At 38.1% G+C, this 26,974-nt stretch overlaps 1 protein-coding gene across 12 annotated transcripts in view; it reads right to left on the reverse strand.

Annotated features, from left to right (window-relative positions):
* GRIK1 (glutamate ionotropic receptor kainate type subunit 1) overlaps positions 1-26,974 on the reverse strand; it is a 404,320-nt gene that overhangs the window by 125,859 nt on the left and 251,487 nt on the right. For 8 of the 12 annotated variants that reach the window (XM_054468420.2, XM_054468419.2, XM_063659833.1 and 5 more), the window contains exons 3-4: positions 24,573-24,830; positions 8,090-8,271 (exon numbers count right to left, since the gene is read on the reverse strand). In XM_054468420.2, the coding sequence (XP_054324395.1) occupies positions 8,090-8,271; positions 24,573-24,830 (440 nt within the window). The remainder of the gene's footprint in view (positions 1-8,089; positions 8,272-24,572; positions 24,831-26,974) is intronic. The other 4 variants (XM_063659835.1, XM_063659837.1, XM_063659838.1 and 1 more) reach the window with 1 other exon arrangement.

Raw genomic sequence — 26,974 nt, forward strand, 5'->3', positions numbered from 1 at the left:
ACAAAAAAGGCACATCCAAGAGCATGCACCTTCCTACAATTTTGAATAAAGCTGAAGTTTGTTGATCCAATAGGCTTAAGATGTGCCCTGACATACATATCTTCAAATACTTTTCACGGTTTCTTCTAAAGTACCCCTGCTTCCACTGCAAGGAAAATTTTTCTTATCTCCTACTGTAGTCAAAAGTTGATATAACTGGGATTAAGCATTAGAGCATTTTTGAAGCATATGCATATATGGTTTTTCTCGCTTCCCAATTCAGGTTGAAGCAAATTTAAGTTCTTTCTTAAATTGACTTTTTGGAGGCCTTTGAGAATCCTCTAATGGATATCCTGGACACTAAGAATATGGGCAAATTGCACACACCTTTAGTAAATTGTTGGTTATCCACAGAGGTCAATTAATTCTTGTATACATTTAATAATATACTCATATCCATGAACCGCTCCTTACAACTAAAACTAACTATGTGTTCAGGGAATATAAATACATTTTAATATCAGCCTGAGAGAAACATAATTAGGATGAGAATGTACCGCCAAAGTAATTATATAACGTACTACAAATTATCATCAAATTAGTATAAATTGAGATTCCTCATTATTACATTGTCAGGATTTATTCAAAGTAATGAACTTATCAATTAACTGGCTCAAAGACTGTCAAAGGACTGAAGAAACTTTAAGAAAGAACGAACTGCTTAATTAATTTCCCATTTCTTTGAGAGCCTACTAAGTACAAGCAAGTTCTTTATATCTAAACGCTAGTAAGAGGATTCTTGGTCACGTGTATGCATGGAAGCTCAGAGCTGATGGAAATATTAGCAAGCTTTGATAATTTTATTTACAGATGAGGTGACTGAGTTGAAGAGGCATCAACAGAATTTCTCAAAGTTTCCTGTTTACAGGATGTGAGCAATGCGGGTGATGTGAACATCATACTCTGATCTGAAATTCCAGACCTGTCACTGAGTGTGTGACCTGAAGCCTCATTTTCCTCATCTATGACATAGACTATTTTGAGAGGATAAAAAGAGATCATTCCAGTCAAACAATAGCATATTATGCATGCAGTAAATACCAGATAAATGGTAGTTATTTTTTTCTGTTAGGGAAAAAGCAGAATTTGCAAATGGGTCTCCCAACTTTCAGTCTAAGATTCTAGTCACAGTCCCTCACTGGCAGGAACATACCTATATAACAAACCTGCACATGTACCCCTGAACTGAAAACAAAAGTTAAAAAATAAATAAATAGGTCAGGCTTGGTGGCTCACGCCTGTAATCCCAGCCCTTTGGGAGGCTAAGGCAGGCAGATCACCTGAGGTTGGGAGTTTGAGACCAGCCTGACCAACATAGAGAAACCCCATCTCTACTAAAAATACAACATTAGCTGGGTGTTGTGGTGCATGCTTGTAATCTCAGTTGCTTGGGAGGCTGAGGCAGGAGAATCACTTGAACCTGGGAGGCGGAGGTTGCAGTGAGCCGAGATCACGCCATTGCACTCCAGCCTGGGCAACAAGAGCAAAACTCCGTCTCAAATTAAATAATAAACAAAGTTTATTAATTAAAAAAAGAAAGTAACTTGATGGTATTAGGCCAATTTGCAAGCACTGGATAGTTTTACACTTGTTACATTCATTTTCAAGGTCTCTTTTTGCCTTAATGGGGCAGAGATTTGGGTTTTTATTCTTGTTGCTTCCACCGTTGTATCTCCAACACCTTCAACCAGTTCTCAACAAATAAGTATTGAATAAAAAAGTAAATTTATCTGCGGTATCCCTACCACATTCTCTACTGGGCCATCGGACATTTGATATAATTCACATTTGTTAAGGAATTGTGTAAAGCTAGACATGATTGGATGTTTGAGAATAAAATGAAACACCTTCGTTCAAGAAGTACAAGGCTTAACTAAAATATGTTTCAGGTTGCAATAAGTCGAGAATCAGTTGACATCTTGTACACAACAGTAGCAGAAGGGGTTACATTTTTTCTCCTTTCAAAGCCTCAGATAAGTTTTAAATCCCAGACCAGCCACTTGCTAGCTTTGTGACCTTGGGCAAGTTACAAAATCTCTCTGGGCTCTGTCAGTTTCTTCTATCCAGAATTTTCTCATAAAAATTAAATGACTGATGCATTTAACCTATTTAGCACAGTGCCAGCATACGGTAAGTGTTCAGTATAAAATGGCCCCTGAGGTCTTCTGCCTATTCTATGTGTTTATGATGAAAAAAAAATGATTGACTTTTAGATCTGACTTAGTGGGCACGTGTTTACAATCCCTTAGCATAGTGTGCCATGCTTGACTTGATGCTTTTTATCATGAGAGATCACGGCTGATGGTTGCTTCTGACTTATCTAAACAAGGGATGAAACCAATTTAAGCATCTCTGTTTGCCATCATTACAGCCACTGGGCACAACATATATGAGGAGAGAATCAATGCACAGAATTATTTGATTAACTAGCATTGTCATTGCACTTCCTAGCAGAGGAAGACCAGGCATTAAAACAAACAAACAAAAAGCCATTTTCTTCTTTGCCTTGTTTTTATGTTAATTGAAAGATATTTAAAAAAAAAAGTGGGTTGGGGGTGGAGAAAAAAGGAAAAGCATACAAATGTTGACAGGAGAAAATGCAATATAGCTGTACAAACTATTTTGGTGCTAAATGTTTTATGCAGACTAATGGCTCAATTATAGCTAAATATTCATTGCCACTAGTATTGTGGGAGAAAAAACCTCCCTCAATTTGTTCATGTAAAGGAGAGGGCAGGTTTTCTGAGTGGGAAACAGCGTGTTCATGCTTACCTGCTGGCCATTCTCCAGCTCAGGAAATTGGCCCAGCCCCCAGGGAGCTTCCCATTGAATGGAGCAAGACAGTGCCACCTTGCTTTTCATCAGAGACCCATTAGGAATGGGTGCCTGAAATAGCGATTTGCTCACTCAATCCTACTATAGATTTAAAAGTGACTAGGCAGTTCTCCAAAGTGCCAAATTTATTTTCGGGAAGTGAAATCACAGGCTCATATGCATTACAGCTTCTTAATAGTATAGGATTTCATAGTTGAACACAGCCTTTCTTTCAGGGTAACAGGCACGGAGGAGCAACTCACCCAAATGTGCTTGGCAGAGATGAGAGTATAGCAGACTCAGTGGGGTAGAAGAAAATATGACTTTGGGGATGATTTACTGAAAGAATCTAGAACAGTTCTCGGCTCACTCATTCGTTTGGTTCATTTATTCATTCAACAGAGCTGTACTGAACACTCATTATGTGTCAAATAATGTAGTAGGTGCTAGGGATTTGGGGGAAAAGGACAAAGAAGGCTTCTGTCCTCTTGGAACTTACAGTGTAGTAAAGGATATGGACAACACATGAGTAAATGTCTTAATTCACTATGATTTTTATTGTGGTGATAGAGCAAACTAAGTAGAGTGAAGGGATATAGAGAATGAGAAGGGAGCTTCCTCTCTTTTATCTCTCAAGAGATATTCATGAAAACTTAGGCGGGAATGACTGGGAATTTAGAATGTTCCAGGATTTGGCAACCGCAAGTGCAAAGGCTATGATGTGGGGAGAAAAGGCTGTGTCACGTGGCCAGAAAGGATGCCTCTGAAACGGAGCGTCAGATACTGGAGGCCAGGTCAGGTCATGCAGGCCTTGGTGTTTTCTATTTAAGTGTATGCTCAGTATATGGTAGATAAAATTGGCTTCAATTTTCAATTGCAAAAGAGGAATAATGCCAATCATATTAAAAGTTATTGGGTCACTTAAATGAGATGGTTGCTTAGCACCTAGCATCCTGCTAGGTACAAGTTGGGAATTCCATAGGTAGAGCTTTCTTGCCCTTTGCTTCATTCTTTACATTCACCTCCTTTCAGCCACTCCCTCAGTAAAATCACACTCAGTATGAATGAGGGTGTATATGAAGGATAAACAGCGAAGAGTCAGCGAAAGAGTAATTGGACTTGGGGAAATGAGAGTGAGGAGGAGCAACGGTTTCCACATTGAAGACAGGTTAAGGAGAGAGCAGCATCTTTTCAAAGCATCAGGACCCTGCTGCGAGGTGGTAGGTGGATAAGTTGGGGAGAGGACACATGCGACCTTCTGGTTTATGGAAACTTTCCAACTGTAGAAATTCATGAAGAAAGTTCATATGAAAGCCCTATCTTCTGTAGCCTAATCAAGTCTTGACATTCAAATTTCAAATGAATTTTGGGGAAATAACTTCTCAGATTCTCATCATATAGTACTTGTTCAATATGAATAGAAATAATTACTTTGCTGGAGTAATTAGCATGCCCAAGAATAACTATAGACTTTTCCCCAATTTTTACTTTTAGATAAATGTTAAATATCTGTAAAGTGCCTTTGATTTCTTCTTTTCTTAAGAATCATTAAAAGGTGGGAAAATATGATAAAGGTGCAGGGAAATGCAGGATAATGATGGAAAATGCACATGAAGAGGGTACCACATTGACCTGGCAGAGAAATGTTCTTGGCAGTGATTTCAGTTACCAGAAAAGTAAAAGCTATTAATACTAATCTTATCTAAAGAAGACCAGCAGCATATGGCTGTGTTTTTTCCAGACATTTCTGAAAGCCTACTTCACAATAGTCATCCATTCTGCTTGGGGGCCCTTCAGAGTAAAGTGAGCACACAGGCTCTGAGATCAGGCAGTCTGGAGACCACATGGCAGCCTAGCCAGGCTCAGAGAGTCACCTTATATGGGTCACTTATCCTGTCTGAGTGTCAGTTGCCTCACCTCGAAAGTGAGAATACCAAACTCACCTCAGGGGGTTGTTTGAGATTGATGCTATGATCATGTAGGATGCCACGCACCTTTGTTGGCACCTCTTAGGACCCTCAGTAAAAGAGGTAAGTCTCCTTCCTTTCCTTTCCTTGGGTAGAAGGATTAGTGGAATGGCAGTCAGAATCAGGACCCAGAACTCCTGAGTCCTCAGCCTTCCTAGGGAATCTCTTAGCAGACACGTCTATTGCTACAGTTTTTTCTCCAGGGCAAATGGAGCAAGTTAAGTTGTATCACATAGAGTGCTTGGGCCTTACTTTGACCAGAACAGAAAAGTTCTGATGTCTCCAATATCCCGTTTCAAGCACAGCAGCCTCTGGAGGTTCCATTGAAGCCCCGTTAAGCTGACCTGAGTCCTCTGTAGTTATTCCAAAAAGTGCAATTGCCCTTTTACATGCAATACGGTAGGAATTTCATGATAGGACCTTTAAAAAAGGGTTCTTATCCCCAAAATATTTGCAGATTATTAGTCTAGAACGAAAACTGGATGAGCCATCTCTTTAGTGTCTTCCTCCAAGCCTCACGGCCACTCTTAACACTAAAATGATTAGGAAAAGCAAACATAGGCTAAAACATGATAAGAGAGAGGATAGAGAGAAAAACGTTTGTGTCAGTGGTTGGCACAAAGCTGAACTAATCCTACTCCCCGCTGTACCAGCTAGACATTTCTTGAGAGTGCCGCTCTTGGATATTTTGCTTTGTTTTTGTTTTAATTGTCCTTTGAATGATGTAATCCCCAGGCTGCTAGGAAAGAGCCACTTCTATCAAAGGAACTTCAAGTCCAAATTTAGTGAAATAGAAGAGAAAATCTAGTAGCCCTTCCCTGCCGCCACCGTACACTGTTCTTGCCTATTCCAGACCTGCCCTTGGGAGAGATGTGGCCAGTTATGTGAGACAAATGAGTATCTAACAAACAGAAGTCTCATCAGCAAATCATTCTCTTAAATGTAACAGAAGTCCTCAGCCTCTGTTACAACAGGCCCCTGGGAAGGGATGCTTCTTTGCCTTTTGAGTGCTACACGTAAATCTGGGTGTTTTTCTCAGTTCTGACCCACACACTTCATTACACTCTTTAATGAACTGTATTAACATTCTTAAATGAAGCCTTATGATAAAAGATTACTGATTGCATTTACTTACCTTTAAAGTTCTTCAGTTGTTGACACTACTGCCACATGCTTGCTTGCTTTATTGAGAGGAAATTTTAATATCTAAAGATTTGTTAATGTAACTATAGCATAGAATTAAGCAATGGATACTCTTCTGCCTAGCAGGAGTGACAGCATCTCATGGTGGAGAAAGCACTGGATGTATGAGTCTGGCAATATCATTTTATATCTTGCAAAGTGTGAGAATTAGATATAGTGATGTCTGTGATTGCTTTCAAATGCAACTTTGTGTTCCCAACTTTATTTTATTTTATTTTATTATTTTTTGGGGATGGAGTCTCACTCTGTTGCCCAGGCTGGAGTACAGTGGCATAATCTTGGCTTGCTGCAACCTCCACCTCCCAGGTTCAAGTGAGTCTCCTGCCTCAGCCTCCCATGTAGCTGGGATTACAGGTGCCCACCACCACATCTGGCTAATTTTTTTGTATTTTTAGTAGAGACAGGGTTTCACCATGTTGGCCAGGCTGGTCTCGAACTCCTGACCTTAAGTGATCCTCCTGCCTTAACCTCCCAACTCCAACTTTAAATAGAATTTTTTTTTTTTTTACTCTAATCATCCAGCAGATAATAGAAACATTTGGTCAACTTTTTTGACTGCTGATGTTCAGTGCAAGTAAAAACTCAATTCTGAACTCAACGGTTGCATGGAGGTGCTCTGCAAGTGTGAGATGGAGCACCAGAGAGTCAGGCCAGATGATTATTTGAAGAGAGCTCTTCCTAGTGATTCAAAAATCCACAGTTCTGCATTCCTGTGAAGGGATTTATCTACTTATGAAATTACTGGCCCTTACCAATCAACAACATAGCAACCCCAGACCTTTAAACAAAGGAGTACAATACAGCTTGTGTTATTTTAGATGAAACCATTGCCTGTGCCACAATAATGACTTAAATATAAAGAGATGGCTGGCAGACCACATAAAATATAACCTGGATATTTTTTCTTTCTCCTAAATTCAATCATCTGATCTTTTATTAATGCTTCTATTTTAAACATCTCACTAGCCTTTCCAGATGTGTATTACAAGATGTTTAGCAGTACCCACTAGTTGCCAGTAGAGTGCCCTGTTCCAAATATGACCCCCTAGAATGTCTTCAGACATTGCTCTAAGTTTCCAGAGGGCAAAATCACTCTGGGGTGAGAAGCACCAGTCTATGCTTTATTTGTTTCTAATTCTGAATTTACTTTTTTTTTTTTTTGAGATGAAGTTTTGCTCTTATTGCCCAGGCTGGAGTGCAATGGTGTGATCTCGGCTCACTGCAAACTCTGCCTCCCGGGTTCAAGCGATTCTCCTGCCTCAGCCTCCTGAGTAGCTGGAATTACAGGCATGCACCACCATGCCCAACTAATTTCGTATTTTTAGTAGAGATGGGGTTTCTCCATGTTGATCAGGCTGGTCTCAAACTCCTAACCTCAGGTGATCCTGCCTGCCTTGGCTTCCCAATGAATTTACTTTCTTAAACATAAGACCAAGTGCTCAGAAATTATTATTCTGTTGTTATTATTCTTTTTTTTTGAACATTACTCATGTCTTCATTTATATAGGATTTCACAATTTACCAGATATTTCCACTCACATTATCTGTGGAGATTAATGCATAGCAGTTTATTGTCTACAACAAATTAGAAGAAAGAGGCATCTTTTCTGCAACTGTCCCTGTATACCTTTTTTATTGTGTTTGCAATCCTGCATGTTTGACAAAAGAGGTCTTGCCATGAGGAGGATGTATTTAGGACCAGTCAGGCATTGTGGAAATGAAAGCTGGCACAGTCTTTTCAAGAGACATGAGAGAGAGAGAGAGATGTTTAATCACCTCAAAATGATGTCCTCCTCTCATCTTCTGCTGGTAGGAGTCACATACCACTCCGTCCACCCATAGAAACACACATTTACAACTAAACACTCACATTATGGCTTCAGTGAAGCCCCATGAACTCTCTGAGCCCCTTGCCTGTTTAAAAGGGTTCTGAAAATTATGATCTTTAGCATAAACTGGACTGCTGCAGTTTTATTATGCTGCATTAAGTGAAAACTAGATGTCATTTTTGAAAAATAGAAAATAACATTTATCCCACACCTCCACCTCCTCCCTAGCCCTCTTACCTGCTTAAGGATTTCAGCGGCTGTTTCATGTGAACAATCAAATATCACATAGAACTCCTTGCCTTTCTTCATCTCCTTGAGTAAAGGCTTGGCATCTTTATTCCCAGAGGGCAGCTGGCGGATTTTGATTTTAATATTATATCTGGAGGGAGCTTTGATGAGCTCTTGTAGACGAATTAGACCTAGAAAATGACATGCAATCATGCAACGGAGACTGTTCTGTCGACAGAGTATTGTTTATTGCCATTTAGTTAAACTCGTTTCAACTCCAAAACATACCCAGTGGCCACCTTCCTAAAGGTTACACTCCTGACTTCCCATTTGTCACTCATCTTATGTGGTGGATTATACTATTTTCCCTTTGTGGGTATGTGTGGCTTGGAAGCATAATTTTCCCAGGAGCAATTTAAATTTATTTAGAATGCAATTGTCCTTTCCAGCTTTCAGCGAACACCTCCCATCTTTAACAAATCAAGCCTGCAACTGTAAAACTTAGTAAACAAAAAGTTGGTTGAAGTTTCCAAAAGTGTTCGATGAAATAGATCACACCTGCTCACTTACAAAGCCAATAGAGTATGGAGATTTGTCGAGGCTATAAACTTCTGTAAGCCTTTTATTAAGTATTTTATATAACATACTCTTAACCAGCTAATTAGTTGGGTTGCTTTATATAATCTTTCAGTTCCTGCCACATAAACTATTTGTAAATGGCTCATGCTCATTACATTTTCTTGCTAATATATTTGAATGTTAAATTGGAAAATCCTACTTGATTTTTTAAAAAGACCATAGAATTTTTAGAAATTATGATCATAAAAGCAGAAACAATTTTTAAAAAATTCTCTATTGGTTATTGCAACAAAACATATACGTCTAACTAACTTGACGGAGAATGTTTGATTTACCACAGGTGTGGATGTACTGATCTGCACTGTTTCCTGATAGAAATGCTTTACTAGGACAAGGAAAGCCGCTGTGTAAAAGTCTCCCTCTTATTTTCCCTAATGTTAGCAGGTGCTCACTACGTTGCACTTTGGCTCTCACTCAAGAACTTCCATCGTACTGAAAAATTGAGGCTTTTTTTTTTTTTTTTTTTTAGTGTGCAGTTCTTTACCCTCAGAATTTTTCAGCTTTAGGTAATCAATAGGGAATATTAAGCTTCATGAGTATTCAGATGAAAATTGTGATATGTTCTGTGTAAGATTCAGCATGGATTCCAGCTACTGTCAAACTCACATTTTTCTTTTTCTTGTTTTATTTATGTAGCTATTTTTTTTTTTTACTAGAAGTTACATTTGTGTGTGTGTGTGTGGCTCAAATGAGGAAAGGTTTCCTTACCAGCATAGTTAGGTTTGATTCTGATGTACAATAAATTTATAATGATATTGAACTTCAGAGTTCAATGTGTAGGAGTAGTAGAATGGGAGGGTGGTTGCTGTAGAACCTTATCAAGATTTAGTGCTCATTATCTGATATGGCTTGGCTCTGTGTCCCCACTCAAATCTTATCTCAAATTGTAATCCCCATGTGTCAGGGGAGGAACTTAGTGGGAGGTGATTGGATCATGAGGGCGGATATTCCCCAGGCTGTTCTTGTGATAGTGAGTGAATTCTCACAAGATCTGATGGTTTAAAAGTATGGCACTTCCCCCCTTGCTCTCTCTCTCTCTACTGCCAACATGTATGACATTTCTTCCTTCCCGTTTACCTTCCGCCATGATTGTAAATTTCCTGAGGCCTCCCCAGCCGTGTGGAAGTATGAGTCAATTAAACCTCTTTTCGTTATAAACTGCTCAGTCTCAGGTAGTTCTTTATAGCCGTGTGAAAATGGACTAGTACATGAACCTTTTCTCTTTTTACACAAAAATTGAATTGCTAGAATAATAGGCTTCCTGGATTCTTGCTCCTTTTCAAATCAGTCAACTGAAGTCCCTCAGGTACTTATAATCACCTGCTTGTCTTCTCACTTCCAGAGCCACGTCATGAACTACTGAGGAGCATTAAAAATGAAAGAAAATACAGAACGTGGGTTCGTATATTTGTTATTTGTAATATGTGTTAATCTTTGAAATAATCCTATGATGTAACCATTATTACTATTATTATTTAAATGAGGAATTCAGGGCCTAGAGTAGTTAAGTAACTTACAAAGATAGTTAAGAAGAATCCTGGATTAAAATTGCTGTTTGTGAATCCAACACTTAATCTTTTGACGTCACCATCCTGCCTTATAAATACAAATTGTTGGTGCTGAGGGAACAGATATGGCTTAGGACTGTTTGATGAGATGGGGAAAAAATAGAGACTCCAGGTTGCTTGAGTTTCTGTCCTGTTTTCTCTTACCACCCACCTGCTTTGCAATCACATAGATTTTTTTTTTCCATGACCGTGACTATAAGGGACAGTTTAATGTGGTCTCTAAATAACATGGGGAAAACATGTAAAAAGTGCATTTCGTGTGCTGCAATGAGCTGCTCTCTTTTTCTGTGTTGAATAGAATGTCACATCTTTCTATCATGATGACTTACATATTTATAGGATTTAAAGTTGACATACATTTTCTCACTTCTTTCATTTATTTTTATGGGAAAACATTTGCTGGATGCTCATTAGATGCCAAGCTTCATGTTAAGCCCTGGGGGTGCAAGACAACACAACCTGCTTCAAAGTCCTCACAGCCTGTAGGCTAATTTTATCCTGTCAACTCTCTTGAGGTAGATAGGGCATCAATTACCACTTAATTTTACAGATTATGAGCTAAGGCTGCTGGAGGCTGGAGTAACTTGCTCGAGGTTATGTAGCTAATAAGTGGCAGAACCCGGGATTAAGGCCAAATCCACCTTCTGATACCAAATTTAGGGCTCTTTCCTCCAAATCAGGGGCCCCTCCCAACTTTAGGATTTCTCGTCAACTGGCTGAATGAAAAACTAATTAACTGACTAATTAACTATATTAATAAATAGCTATGTAAGTAACAGAGAAAGGACTTTTCTAGGCCAGCACACAATATTAAATCCTTATTTGGCACACTAGGCCCTTAATAAACACATACCCCCAAATATGACCATCAACTTTTACAGTTGTTTCATAAAAGAAGGTATATTTTAATACCAATAGAGGAAATAGGAGAACAATTCAGTCCAAAAGACTAGTTTCTAATTGGAATAAATTTATCTTTTACAAAAAACTTACTGTTAAACTCCTATTTTTCTCCTTTTGCCAGTATATGGGTAAACTGGCTTCAGAAAGGGGGAGGATCAGCAGATTTAAAGATTAGGGATGGAAACTGGGGGAAGAACAAAGAACAGGGAGGGAGTGAGTTTTATATTTCTCTTCCTGAAGCAATTGTTTGCTTAAGAAAAGCCTTTCTGCCTTCATTAGCAAATGATGGAGAATTTACAATTCGAAAAGCACAGTAGACAAAATTTAGAGGAAGCTTTCCCTTATATTTGCATTTTGCAGCAATCCATCAGTCATTTCTTTGTAATGAGTAGTTAAAAATCATTTGCTAAACAAATAATTACTTCAGAAAAAGGACATTGATTTAGGCACAACACCTAGCTTTGCTAATCCTCCCGTGTGTGGATGCCAGCCCTGACAGAGTGACCCAACCCTGCCAGAACCCCAGTTGCAGTGAATGGTGAAGGTGCATGTAATGCTGATAATGTGAATTTTTTTCTGGCCCACTGAGATGGAGAGAATTTAAAAATAAAACGTAGATAAGAAAGAGCCAGACAAACCCAATAGAGGGACATTCAACCATAAAACTGACCTAGACTCTTTAAAAATGTCAACGTCATATGTGGCAAAAGAAGGCTGAATTGTCTGAATCAAAGGAGATGAAAGGGACTTGACAACTGAATGCCATGAGTGATCCTGGGACAACTAGCAAATATATATTATTATTTTGCCAATAATAATATTAGCAAATATATATTTCTATGTATTTAGATAACATTATTATGTTATTGCTAAGTTTCCTGTACTTGATAATCCTAGTGTGGTTATAATGAGAAAGGTCATTCCTAGGAAATTCATGCTAATGTATTTATGGGGAAAAAGGTCAAGATGTCTGCAGCTTACTTTCAAATGGTTCAACAGTGCTACTGCTTATTATAATTTTTATTGTTGTAGGTGTTTCTATGTTAAGAGAATGATAGAGCAATACAGCAAATGAGGCCAAATGATAATAAATGATGAATCTAGGTGAAGGGTGTACAGGAGTTTATTGTACATGTCCTGTAACTTTTCTCTAAGTTCAAATCTTTCTAAATAAAAAGACAAAACATACAGATATCATAAAATCTATGAAATAATAAATCATAAAATCATAAAATCATAATCATATAAAAATTATACATAAGATATAAAATCATAAAAGCCTCTTCCACTTCTATCCCTAAGAATGAAATTGGAAATGCAACTTTGGTTGAATAAACGCTTTACAGAAAGAAGGCTGTTTTTTTTTTTCACATGAATTTGAGCTAAGCTCTGCATATAGATACAACTTTCAAAAATATCCAAATGGCCAATTCTAAACACTTGCTTTGGCCGCCTGTCTACTCGGTGCACTCAGATGTGACACAGAAAAAAATGCTGATGTGCATGCACATTGGGAAACTCAGGCAACAGGTGGAGCATATGGAGGAGGAAAAAAAAACCTCTGCTATTTCCAGTGAGCATTGAAAATTTCCTATGCCTTCCTTTTAAGTAATAACAAACTTTGCTATTTAGATTGCCCCTTTTTATGAAGTCTGCTCCATGCCTTATAAATAGCGAAATAAACCTTAGAATATACCTCTGAGGTGAATAGGTGTCAGTGCTATTTTACAGTGAGGAAAGTGAGGCATGGTGAGGTTAATTGTTTGGATCGGCCCTGAAAATGGGTCACAAATAGCAGGAATTGGAAGAGACCTTCAGGTCAAACTCCTCTTGATGCATGAGTCCCCTCTACACAGCCACTGCTGAACACCTCTCATTGTGAGAAATTCTCTACCTTACACCGCAGTCCAATCCATTTCCAGATAGCTTTAGCTATCTTTAATGAGTCTCAGTTCAAAAGAAAAGTACCTAGGTTTTCTTGAGTCTTAATCCAATTTCCTGTTTGTTAAATCATCAGTGAGTTTGATGCCGTAAACATGAATGTAATAAACCACTGGGACCCAAAGATCAGGTTGCACATTTTAAATGTTAATTTCTTCTCTATTTGAACTTGGAAGTATGCAAAATGGCATTTCATAAACTTGTGGGTATATTAATATACCAAAATCTAATAGAATTCTTAAGGGGATCTGTGCATCCTCCAGAGCGGAGGAAAAATCAAAACTAAAAAATGAAAACGGGTATGTGAGCGAATTACCTGGGGAAACACAATGCTTTTAAAGTGCAGATCTTCATACATAGGGTTTTTCAGAAGTGCAACAGAGAAGGCAAGTGGGAGTCTTCCCAAAAGAAAAATTGTGTACCTTGGTTACAAAGGAGCTTATAGAAGAATCTAGTCTAAGTATTCAAGAAAGTGTATTGCACTCAGCTCCACCAGTATATGTTGGTGCTGAATTCTCGTTAAGTTTCAACAGTAGCTAAAAATAATATGCCTGGCCTGGAATATCTAAAGATTGGTTTCCTGGGCAGAGTTCTGAATATTTAAGTAAGGTTCTGGTCAAAGAACCAAGGTGGGAGATATGAAGGGTAGAAAAAAGTGAGTACAGAGAAAAAAATAAATGGTAATTTATCATTTTTTGATATTGAGTGTAAAGAATGTTCCATCATTGGGCTATTTCAGTGGAATTGTGGGACAGCACATAGCAGAAGAGTTTTGGCTGTCACAAGTGGTCATAACGACACAGTGGGGTGAGTGGTGATGACAGAAGGTGAAAACAGTCACTTATTTGGCACTGACTGTGTATAGCACATCTTGCATTTTAGCTTGACTACTCATGCCAAAGTGTTGATTTTCTTTGAGTCCAAACTTTAGGCTTCTGTCAAGATTCTTAGTTCTGGAAGAGTATATTATTTCTGTTTTCTATGGGAAAATGGAAGGAACTATGATAGATAGAGCTTTTAAAAACTAAGTCATTACTTAAATACAGCTATAAGAGCAGATATTTCACTTACTCACAGGCTGGTTGAGCACATTAAGTGAGTTAATCATCTATTTAGGACAGTGCACATAGTCAGCACTCAAGAATTTAGTTATTGTTATTATTGTGATTTTCATTTTGTGTACGTTTTCTCCCAGGGTTGATTGTTTTTTTCAATCACTGCCATTGTTAGGGATGCTATTCTCATTTCAAATTAATCCTTACAGTAAAGCTCGGAGACTATATTTGACGTGATGACTAACAACTAACTCTTCACTGCAGGCTGCATTTTAGAAATCTCATGGCTGTGATGTGTTGAGAAAAATGACTTAAGGTAAACAAAGATAAACCTCTCAAGGTTGATGTGTTATAAATTCAGGGCTAGAGGCATCTGTCTGGTGCTCATTTCCTTGACGTACTCATCCCGTCCTATCTATAGGCTGAGGACACTCAAATTTGTGTCTCCAGCCCAGACCCGTTTTCCAGACTCTAGACTCATGTATTAACTGCCTATTCTTACCCTTATTCAGATGTCTAATAGATATCTGAAACTCAAACTTAACATATTAATGACTCAATTTCTGATATCATTCTTATTTCCTCAAACTAGTTCCACCTATAACCTGTTTCAGGTAATGACAACTCAATCCTTTGGCTCAGGACAAAAAGATCAATCTTTTATTTCTCTCTTCTTTCTTTCCTAACCTCTACTCCCTCAGGACATTATTATTATTTTGAGTTCATTTTTGATTCTTTAATCTACAGGTATGAATTAAACCGTAACCTGCCTCACCAACACCATGGCATCAATACTTTCTCAGACTGGAACACGGTCTTCCTGTTTTTATCCTCCATTTAAAAATAAACTTAACATATGGCATTTGTCCTGTGTCTAAGGAATACAAAGTGTTTTTCTTGACATTTGATTTCATTGAAACACTGAGCCAAACTTTGATATTTCAGAGGAGTTTGCTATAGGAGGGAATATGCTTGCTATCTTCCAAACAGGTTAATCTCTTGAGGCAACTTGAGATGTCCCAAGTTTCTTAGGTCATTGAGTTCCTTAAATCAAAATAAGTGTCATACAGACCCAAAGGTTGTGCTGGATACTCAAAAAGGCATCTTAAAGTAGTAGTGAAACTAATAGATAAAATGCATGCAGTTGAGAATATCCATGATGATTTTTGTTCAGTTCCCTCAAAGACCCTACAATGTTTGAGCAGTCATTCAAACATAGCCCAATGTCACCACACAAATGGAGATAAAGGAAAGAGGACATGATCATATATAATAAAAACTTTCAAATGGGGAACACATTCAAATATCCTCTCAGATATTATGCCAGCTCTACATTAAAAATGTTTCCAGAACCTGAGCATATCTTACTCCTCTACTGTATTGCCTCCATCTCTTCCCTGGGTTTCTATAGGAGCCATCTGGCAGGTTGCCGTGTTTCTACCTTTGCCTCTGTAGAGTGTACAGTGATTCTTTTACTCCTACTACTCTTCAAGAGTAGGCCCTCCTTATCTGAGGTTTTGCTTTCCACGGTTTTAGCGAACCACGGTCAATTGTGGTATAAAAATATTAAATGGAAAATTCCAGAAATAAACAATTCATAAGTTTTCAATTGCATGCCCTTCTGAATAGCATGATGAAGTCTTGTACCATTCTGCTCTGTCCACATGGGACGTGAATCATTTCATCATTGTTGTTGTTGGTCTCTTACTGTGCCTAACTTACAAATTAAACTTTATCATGGTATTATTCATACAAGTGCTATATAGACAAATATAGAAGAAGTGCTTAGGTATGTATGTATAGAAATAAACATAGCAGGCTGGGTGTGGTGGCTCATGCCTGTAATCCCAGCACTTTGGGAGGCCGAGGCAGGTGGATCGCAAGGTCAGGATTTCGGGACCAGCCTGGCCAACATAGTGAAATCCCGTCTCTACCAAAAATACAAAAATTAGCCAGGCGTGGTAGTGAGTGCCTGTAATCCCAGCTACTGGGGAGGCTGAGGCAGAATAATTGCTTGAACACAGGTGGTGGAGGTTGCAGTGAGCCGAGATCGCACCACTGCACTCCAGTCTGGATGACAGAGCAAGACTCCATCTCAAAAATAAAATAAAATAAAAAAATAAACATAGCATATATAGGGTTCAGTACTATCTGTGGTTTCAGGTATCCACTGGAGGTCTTGGAATGTATCCCCTTAGGATGAGTAGAGACTACTGTAGAATGTTCCTCTGATCTTATCCACCCTCTGCTCAAAATTCTTCCGTGGCTTCTCATTCCAGGCAGAGCACAAGCTCTTCTAGTGGTTTACAAAGTCTTCCATTACCTACAAGGCCCTTCTCTCTGACCATCTCTTCTATCTCCCCTCCCCTCTTACTCTGATCCATCCACCCTGGCCTCCTTGCTGTTGCTCTGATGTACCAGGCACACTGTCACCTGAGACATTAGCTGTTCTGTCTGCCTAGAACCGCCTTCTCTCTCACAGTACGTGGTTCACTTCCTCAGCTCCTTGCAGCCTTTGCTCAAGCCTCATCTGTGCAATGTGACATGACCTTTAATTCTGCAAACCACATTTCTGGCTTCCAGATTCCCTTCAATCTGCTCTACTTTTTCTTTCTTCCACAGACTCACCACCGTTCAACGATTATAATCATTTTATATGGAATGAAAAAATGGTTTATTATTCCCATAGAACCTAAGTTCCTTGAAGTCAGTGGGTTCTGTCTGTTTTATTCACTAATGTATTCCATATGCTTAGAACAATGCCTGGTACCAATATTTATTGGCATGTCCAATAAATATTTGTGGAATGACAGACTCTGACAGCATTAGTGAAGGTGAAGAAACATATGATCTACCAGGGTGGCATCACGATGGGACAGTGCAGTGGCAATTTGTGTTTTAGAAAAGCAATTTATCCAAAGTTGGGAACAACTTTAGGTGTCTTCCAGGGTAACCTCTTGGGTACTGCAGGAATCCTTATATCAGGACCTGCCTATGACAGGGTGTTCCAAGCCTGGGCTTGAACTCTTCCGGGTCAGGGTGTTAAATATTTTGGACAGAAATGCAATTCATCTCCCGAAAGATCTGGTGATTAAAAGTTCATTCTTTCAGTGATGCTAAAGTTGCTTCCCTCAACCCTTCACCCACTTTGTCCATGAAAGCCCAGAGGACTAGCTAAAGCTTCTTCTATTTCCTCACTCTTTAGACTCAGTCTTCAGTAGCCATTAACTTCTATGTCCTTGTGTTTTTCCTTTGCAGCCTAAACATTTTAGTTTCTTTAGACTTACTCATGTATTCTGTACATAAATGTTCTCAATGTCCACATATTTATAATGAAGTAAGGGCTGGTGTCGTTGTGAATTTTGGGAGGCGGGCCTATCCATAGGTAAATTTTAGAACAGGAAATTTCCTATTTGAAGCACCATGTTTTCTTTTGCTTACCTATTTTTTTGTGTAATTATTTAGCTTAATGGTGTCTATAATAAGAATTCAAGGTATTATCCTTCTCCCTACTCAATAAATAATGCTGGGATAACTTGCTAGCCATATGTAGAAGAATAAAACAGGACCCCTATCTTTCACCATACACAAAAATTAACTCAAGATGAATTAAAGATTTAAGTGTAAGACCTCAAACTACAAAAATTCTGGAAGAAAACTTAAGGAATACCATTCTGCACATTGTTTTTGGCAAAGAAGTCATGACTAAGTTCTCAAGAGAAATTGCAACAAAAACAAACATTGACAAGTGGGACCCAATTAAACTAAAGAGCTTCTGCACAGCAAGAGAAATTATCAACAGAGTAAACAGACAACCCACAGAATGGGAGAAAATGTGTGTAAACTATGCATCCAACAAATGTCTCATATTCAGAATCTATAAAGAACTTAAATCAATGAACAAAAAAAAAACAAACAAATAACCCCATTAAAAAGTGGCAAAAGACGTGAACAGACACTTTTCAAAAGAAGGCACAGAAGTGGCCAATGAACATATGAAAAAATGCTCATCCTCACAGATCATCAGAGAAATGCAGATGAAAACCACAAGACACCATCTCACACCAGTCACAATGGCTATTATTAAAAAGTCAAAAGACACAGATGTTGGTGAGGCTGTGGTGTAAAGGGAACACTTATATACTGTTGGTGGGAATTTAAATTAGTTCAGCCACTGTGGGAAGCAGTTTGGAGATTTCTCAAAGAACCTAAAACAGGACTGCCATTTGGCCCAGGAATCCCATTACTGGGTATATATCCAAAAGAAAATCATTCTTCCAAAAAACCCACACACTCATATGTTCATTACAGCACTATTCACAATAGCAAAGGCATGGAATCAACCTAGATGCCCATCAGTGGTGGACTGGATAAAGAAAATGTGGTACATATACACTACAGAATACTATGCAGCCATAAAAAAGAATAAGCTCATGTCCTTTGCAGCAACATGGATGCAGCTAGAGGCCATTATCCTAAGTGAATTAACACAGGAACAGAAAACTAAATACCCATGATCTTACTTATAAGTGAAAGATAAACATTGGGTACACATGGACATAAAAATGGGAGCAATAGACACTGGGGACTACTAGAGGAGGCAGGCAAGGGCTGAAAAAGTACCTATTGGTATGTGTGCTCACTCACTGCATGGGTGACAGGATCATTCGTAGTCCAAACCTCAACATCATGCAATATACCCATGCAACAAACCTTCATATGTACCCTTTAATCTAAAACAAAAGTTGAAATTATTAAATATTGTCCTTTTAGCTATTTACATATGCAAATCCTCCATGATATGAAAGACTATGGTGGGGTTCAGCACAGTGCTACCAGGAAAGAGTTATTTTGGCAGGGCCTTTGCACTGGCTGTTCCCTCTGTCTGATGTCTGAAATGTTCTCCCCAGGTATCTACATGATTTGTTTTTTATCCTCTTTAAATTTTTACTCAAACGTTATTTTCTAGAGCACTTCCCTGTTATCCTTACATAAAATTGTAAACCCCATCTCTACTGTCAGTCTCTTGAATACCGTTTGCTGCTTTATTTTTCTTCATAACATTTTCTACTATCTATCATACTAAATATTTACCATATATTTTGTTCATTGAGAAACAGACTGTGGATTCCATGAAGTGAGATATTTTTGCGTGTGGTTTATCCCCAGTACTTAGGATAATGCCTGGCAGTAAATGTCTATGAAACAAGGGAATCTATCTATCCATCTAGCTATCTAGTTTTCTATCTGTCATCTAGCTATCTACCATTTATCTATTTAGCTATCTGTCAACTATATTCACTATTTATCAACCATCTATCTAATCGATCATCTACCTATCATCTCTCTATCTAATCTATCATCTACTTATTTATCTATATCTATCTAATCTATCATTTACCTATCAGCTATTAGGTTGGTGCAAAAATAATTGCAGTTTTGCCACTACTTTTAATAGCAAAAACGCAAATACTTTTGCACCAGCCAAATATCTATCATGATCTATTTTCTATCATCTATCTATCCTCTATCAATCATTTGTCATTTATCTACCAATTGTCTATCATCTACCTATCTACCATCTGTCTATTAATATCTATCATCTACCTATCACGATCTATTATCTATTTATCTATCTGTCTACCTGTTTATCTCCTTGTCTGTCTGCCTGCCTGCCTATCTAATATCTAAAAGAGTATACACTAAGACATTATCTGTGATAGTTTTTCTGGATATTTTTGTTTATGTCCTTACACTTTTCTTCATTTTAACATTTTCTAAAGAAAGCAATCTTCTTTTTAAACTATATAAAAATAAAACTTTCAAACAATGTATTGCAGAAGCCATTCAGACCTCAGGAAAGGGCACCCATAGTATGGAGTATGCAGGTATGTGCTGTCTTGACTATTTTCCCCAGTATTTCAGAAAATATCACCTGAACCAAATGAATATAAACTTTGGGCCAGTTTAGTTAAGGACAAGTTAAAATAGAGAAGAAAGACAAGCAAAACTATAAAGTAGGTTTTTCTTAATCATTCACAAAATAAAAGCTAAGCAGAATGGGTGCTTTTTGTTTTTTTTTTTTATGTTTTGCCACTGAAATTTGAATTAGCACTTGCTTATTTGGATTCAGCTCTCTATGCTGACTTTGTAGGTAATCGCTTAACCAAGCATAAGAAAACACTTTGAAATCCCACTCTCTGTGGCATGCAATATTCAATGCTTTTGTTGTCTTTTAAGAGAGCCAAACTTAAAATGTGCTATGATTAGTTTAAAGTAAGAAACAACATTTTAAGTCATTATTAGCCACTAACACTGTTGGTGCTCAGAACATGACACCCCAAAATATGGCATCTTGGCATGCTGACTACTTTGAACTGAAAAAGACTGGAAAGGTCTCAGAAACAAGGTCTTTCTGACTTTCTCCTGACCCCCGGTATCCTACCCCTCTTAATCCCCTGACGTGAGTCATACAAAGTAGAATTTCCCTTTCCCAAGTGGAGCATAGAAACTAGAACTCCCCTCCCCCAAAGCAAGATATAAAATCTAGAAAGATTCTCTTTTCCCTTGAAGACTCTCATTTCATAGGGGTCCTGCCCCATGCTCAGGAGGAAGGAACACTGAACAGAGAGGCTAAGAAGAATCCGAACACACAGGCCTTGCTGGGCTTTCCCCCTCAGCCTATTACCACTGATTCTACCCTTTTGTCCAATCACATTTCCACGTGTTGTTCATTCTTCATGGAATCTAAGCAATGAGTAGACAGTTTTCCCTAGGTCTTTGGTCTTCATTTCTGAAGCCTCCTGAGTCATGTAAAACTTTGGTTAAACAAATTTGCTATGATTTTCTCTTGTTAACCTGTCTTTTGTTATGGGAATGTCAGTTGTGATTGTTATGATGGGTGAGGAAAGGTATTTGTTCCCCCAACACCTCTTTGAAAATTTGTTTATCCAATGAACCAGAACATCACCTGGCAAATCCCACAGAGATAATGAGACAAAGGACTGACACGTATGACACGTATTGATGAGGAAGCCAGGAGGGCCAGTGAGGAGGAAAAAAGGGCATGAAAACCCAGAAACCAAAACGACAGAGTTGTGGATATGAGCTGAACCCACTTCATATGTGTACAAAATTACAATCTTAGTTTTTAGCTCAATTGTCTTATCTTTTAAGGCTATAGCAGGGGTGAATTAGAGCCAAAAGGCCAAACCTAGCCCAGCATATATTTTTGCAAACAAAGGTTTATTGGAACACACTGGATCCATTCATTTACATATTGTCCGTGTGCTTGCTTGCTACTTTGTCAGAGTGGAGTGGTTTTGACCAAGACCCCCGTGGCTATAAAGCCTCAGCACTTGGCTCTTCATGGAAAAAGTTTGCTGATCCCTGCTCTCCAGGAATCGCTGTGGGTGCATTTCCCTGAGATAGGCTTTGAGAAGGCAGAAACTGCTGAATATGCCGCACACTGCAGTTGAGGTTCAGCTTCTCAGCTCTTTTTGCTGTATGTGAAGTGACAGCCAGGTTTCCACCAGGGTCTAATGAATCATGAGGGGAGGTCTAATGAATCATGAGGGGAGGTCCAATGGGCAGCAATTTCTCATTGCCTGGGGTCACCTCTGGATGTGGGAATCAGCGACAAGTAGGTGACTAACGGGAAGGACATCCAGGAAAGAGAGAGAAGAGAGATGAGGCGAGACGAAACTTTATTCCTCCTAAGAGTTCTCCAGAGTCTTTCGACATTTTAACTACTAGAGGACAGAATTCTGCTTGCTAGTATTTAGCGAATTGAATTTTGTCCTTAGAGACGTGCACACTGCTCCCATTGACTTCAATGGGAGTAATGGGCCATTTGGTTCCGCGACATCTGTGTTGGCTTCAGGCTATTTAACAAACTCCTAAACAAATCCCAATAAAGTGCTCTTTAATGGGTACTTAATTCTGCTGTAGGGGTGGGTGCTAAGCACACCTAAGTCCTTTCTTTTCCTTTAGGTTTACTAAGTTTCCTCCTTTTTATGGTGTGATAATTACTAAAGGCAAGAACCCTGAGTCAAGCAGTATAAAACCCATTCACAGTCACAAGGCTTCTGCTTTTATTGATCTCAGTTGGCCTGTTTATTCTCTGGGTTCCAATTTAATGGCTCAATTGATTATTCATTTACATTTTTAACATCTCTGTGGGCAAAAATCATTTTAACTTGAATCATCTCTCAATGGGTGACATATGAAATCATTTTGGATTGTCAATTTCAACAAGTATCTGTTGAGTCACTGAGCACAGGTGAACTTGACAAAGATGAAAAGGACATTTCAGTTTCTTGTAGAAGATGATGGAAATGATAGTTTGGTGTTTGCTTTGAAAAATGGATGTCACATATGTGTGGCTCACCTGACGTCAGAGAGTGGTTAGAATATCAAATTTTCTGTCATTTACTTACTAATTATATTTTGTCTAAATACAATTTGAAATCTACAATGCCCAGGTCTTTAGTAGAACTCTTTCTTAAATTAAATCCAGGAGTTTCAATATTATTCATTGGTATGTTTTCCTTTTAGATGGTCCAGCTTTGCTGTAGAAATGGTGAGAGATGATTATACTACAGAGTTCACAACATAATGAGATATAGCTTGATTTTATGAGCTCACAAAATTTCCTGTTTAGCAAAAGTAGGCAACGTGCAAGATCTAACCACACTTATGTTTACAACGTGATATTCTTTTTCAAAGCCCTTTAAAATATGCGTGTGGATTTGATTAGATCATGATTTATTCCTTCGCAGCAAGCAGGTAAAGTTCTAAAAATATGGCTGCTTGTAGCTTATTCTTCTTGATAGGACTGTTTTGAATACAATATTTATAAAATATATACCCACTCACTTAGAATCTTCACTTCTTTCTAAAATGAGATGAGGCACAAGAAAATACATAAGTGCATATTTCCAACCACACTCGTCACTTTTATCTGACAATACAAAATGGAACCAGAGTTTAACATCAAAAAGGAGGCACGTATTCATCCTTTGAGGAATAGTAAACTGCTAGTGCTTGGCCAAAGGGGCAGTGGAAAGCGAAATCGTATTGCAAAGTTTGACAGTGTTTCACTTTACTAACTTTCACTTGTAATTTTCATAATCTTATTACAAAATGTATAGATCAAAGAAAGCAACTCATTTCAACTCTTGGAGAAAAAAAAATTCAGACAATCAATGGTATTATTCTATCCATGTGGAATTACTAAACTCTTTCCTCTATGTCAGGTTTATGACAGGTAGCAGATTATAAACATAAATAAGATAAAATTAGGATGCTTAGAAATTTCCAGTCTTACAGACATGTAAACAGACTTGAAATATTACTTGAGGTTCAGTGCTTTTGCTTCCAAAGTGCTAGTGAACCCTCTGGTGCCTCAGAGAGCTTTAAGGAAGAGGGAAATTTGCATGCGGTAATGGAGAATGAGGGAGTTCACCACCGTGAAGGTCGTGCAAAGGATCATCCAAAGTGAGGTGCCAGCCTCAGAAAACAGGAGTCAGGAGAACATGGGGATATTGAAGAAATGATAGACTCTTCATCACAACTCATGTGAGAGTATAGGCAGTGAGGGAAGCTAGTGCCTGGGTTAATGAAAATGAAAATGGCTGGATGATGAAGAGTTTTGAATTAGAAGAAATTCAACTTTATTATGTGGACAATGGAGGGTCACTGCCTGACTTTAAATAAAAAGGGGCCTGAACTCTGAAAAATTCTGGACAATAAGCAGAAAGCAGAGGGGTGGTGCCAGTAAAAGAAAGTTCAAATGGGAGTGTGTCAGAGAAAGTGGCTGATGAGGACTGGACTCCAAGCAGGCATATTTCCATCCTGCACCCTGAACAAGCAAGTGGAGCAAGCTTTATTAAGCACTCATCAATGGGGATTCATAGTCCTTTTCCCATGACATGATCCACTCTATTGGTAAAACCTCTAAATGAATTCCTCTTTGTTAACTTACATTAGAAACTTTTCTAAACATTTACATAGCTACTTATCAAGTTGGAATCATATTCCATGGTCATTTTCAATTGTGGTCATAGTCTTATTAGAGCTGGAAAAATGAAAATACATGTTTAATATTGTGATTGGATTATAACATATATTGATAAGGTGATATTTCTTTAAAAAAAAGTTCCCCTATATTTGATGATAAAAGGATCATTAGAAAGGATCAACAAACAAAAAGAAATGTGAATTATATACATATGCATTGTCAAATTACTTTAGAATATTCAGTTAGCTTTATATAAAGGAGCATTTTTATGTGCTCCATCTGATGAGTTTAATGCCTATTTGATACTTTCATTCTCTTTGTTCAGAGCAGACATGGTCAGGTGGGGTCTTGTGTGAGTCCCATACCTGTGCTGTCTTCATACACCACGGTCACTGTTTTCCAGTTGTAATAGAGGACCAGATCCAGGATCGCCCTGCTGATAGCTGCATAATCTGGGTAAAGGTTGATGTAAAACAAATCTTTGTTGTCCACCGAGGGGTGTTTCCAGCGGGTCTGTATGTGTGGAACTTCGAGAGCATTGCAAATAGACTGCACAGCACTGACGGAGGAGCTATGGGAAGGGCCAAAGAGAGCAGCCACACCAAGAGCCAGCTGGTCACATGCTGATGCCCAACGACAAGGAGAGGATGGGGAGGGAGAGCAGGGAAAGGGGGAGAGAAAAAGAGAGTTCTATGAATTTAATTTTTTCTTTCATGATTCCTCTTTTTAATGCAACTATTGAAAAATCTTTTACAATCCCTGTCTGTATATTGAGGAAATATGGTTGGTCCAACTTCCAACTTTCTTGAGCTACTAATATACTGATAGATGTAAACTTAGAACTGATTAGCAATATACCACAAGGCCAACTCCCTGCTGGTCTCACTTTATTACCTTTAATCAGATGGAGTCTAAATCCCTTGCTTGGTATGGTGTTACCTGAAAGCACTCCTAGTTTCCAACAAACCCTTTGTCAACGAATGTTGTATGAATTAAGTTCTGTCATGCAGCAGGGTTGCATTGAAAATATTAATGTGGTTATAAAATTAATGTAGAACCTCTGGGTAACTACAAAGTACTTTAGCTTCTATCTTTCCAAAACTCAGAAAGAAGTTCCAGGTTAATGAAATACTGCTAAAGAATGTTCATAAGCAGTGCTGATGTCTAATTAATTTTCGAATAATGAAATAGCATAGCTTAAAGGGATCTCAGAAGACATTTTGTCCAACCCACTCACTTCATAGACAATGGAGAGAGTCATGGCCACTGGACAGGAGCTTTAGCTCAACATCAGGCCTCTTTCTACCCCAGTGTCAGCTGACAGGTAGCCTAAATAAATCAAGTCAGTATCTATTGAAAAAGTTACTTATAACATAAATGTATTTTTCTCATTATAAGAATATAAGCACTCACTGAGAGAATTTAGAATATTTAAAATGTAAGGATAAAAAGGCTCTGTGATTAATCCTATCATTTTGGAATAATATCTACTAATATTTGGGAAAATTAGAATCATTGTATAAATACAGTTTGATGTATTGCTTTCTTTAACACTATAGCATGTCTGTTTTTCAAGTCATTACAAATTCTCCTAAAGCATATTTTTAGTGTCTGTAGAATAGACCATTCCGTAGGTGTGTCATCATTTATTTAAACATTCCTATAGTATTAAACATTTGGCTCATGCCTGTAATCCCAGCACTTTGGGAGGCTGAGACAGGCAGATCACTTGAGGTCAGGAGTTCGAGACCTGCCTGGCCATCATGATGAAACCCCATCTCTACTAAAAGTACAAAAATTAGCCAGATGTGGTGGTGTGCACCTGTAGCCCCAACTACTTGGGTGGCTGAGGCACAAGAATTGCTTGAACCTGGGAGGCAGAGGTTGCAGTGAACTGAGATAGCACCACTGAACTCCAGCTGGGGTGACAGAGCGAGATTCTGTTTCAAAAAGCAAACAAACAAACATCCCCCAAAACATTTAAGCTGCTCCTAATTTTTGGCTATTATAAATAATATTGTAGCACTTACCTTAGCTCTTATATTTTTCTCTGCATCTTATGCTACTTTCTAAGAGTAGATTTCCAGAAGTTAAGTTACCAGTTATAATTAAGGGGTATAGATAGTTTGAAGTCATTTGAAACATTAACCAAATTCCCTTCCAGAAAGGTTGGGGCAGTTTGCCCTCTACAGCCATGTAAAATAGTGTCTATTAATCTTATGTTGGCAGGAATTAAATAAAAGCTTAAACACACTTTCAAATTTATATTTTAATTCTACAAATTTAGAGCTGTCATCAGATAATTAAATGTCAAATTAGCTAAATTAATACATAAAATTGTATTGAATAATATCATTTTACAAATAAAAATAGTTCGAAAAATGATATGGCTCTGTAGTTACCTGCCTTAATTCAGACAGAATAACTGATACAACTTTGACAGCCATATTGCAGGTATCTAAGGAACAGCAAATGTTTACAAGAAAAACTTTCTGCTACTTTGCTCTTTGGTAGTGAATTACTGCATTAACTATGAAGATGTACAGTTTTGTGCATTACGTGCTGGAAGTGTAAACTGTCATTGTCTTCAGAAGCTTATTTTCTGGTTAGGTTTTCATTATTTAGCCACAGAAAATGAGAGTGTGGGAGTGTGTGAACTGTTGTTCTATCCAACATAAGCAATGGATTGAGATTCCTGTTAATATTTAGCTCTGGGATACTAATATTACTTGACAGAAAATCAATCCTTTTGAATTCTGTTTGCCAG

Source organism: Pongo pygmaeus, chromosome 22 (genome assembly GCF_028885625.2).
Source record: "Pongo pygmaeus isolate AG05252 chromosome 22, NHGRI_mPonPyg2-v2.0_pri, whole genome shotgun sequence".
Taxonomy (NCBI): domain Eukaryota; kingdom Metazoa; phylum Chordata; class Mammalia; order Primates; family Hominidae; genus Pongo; species Pongo pygmaeus.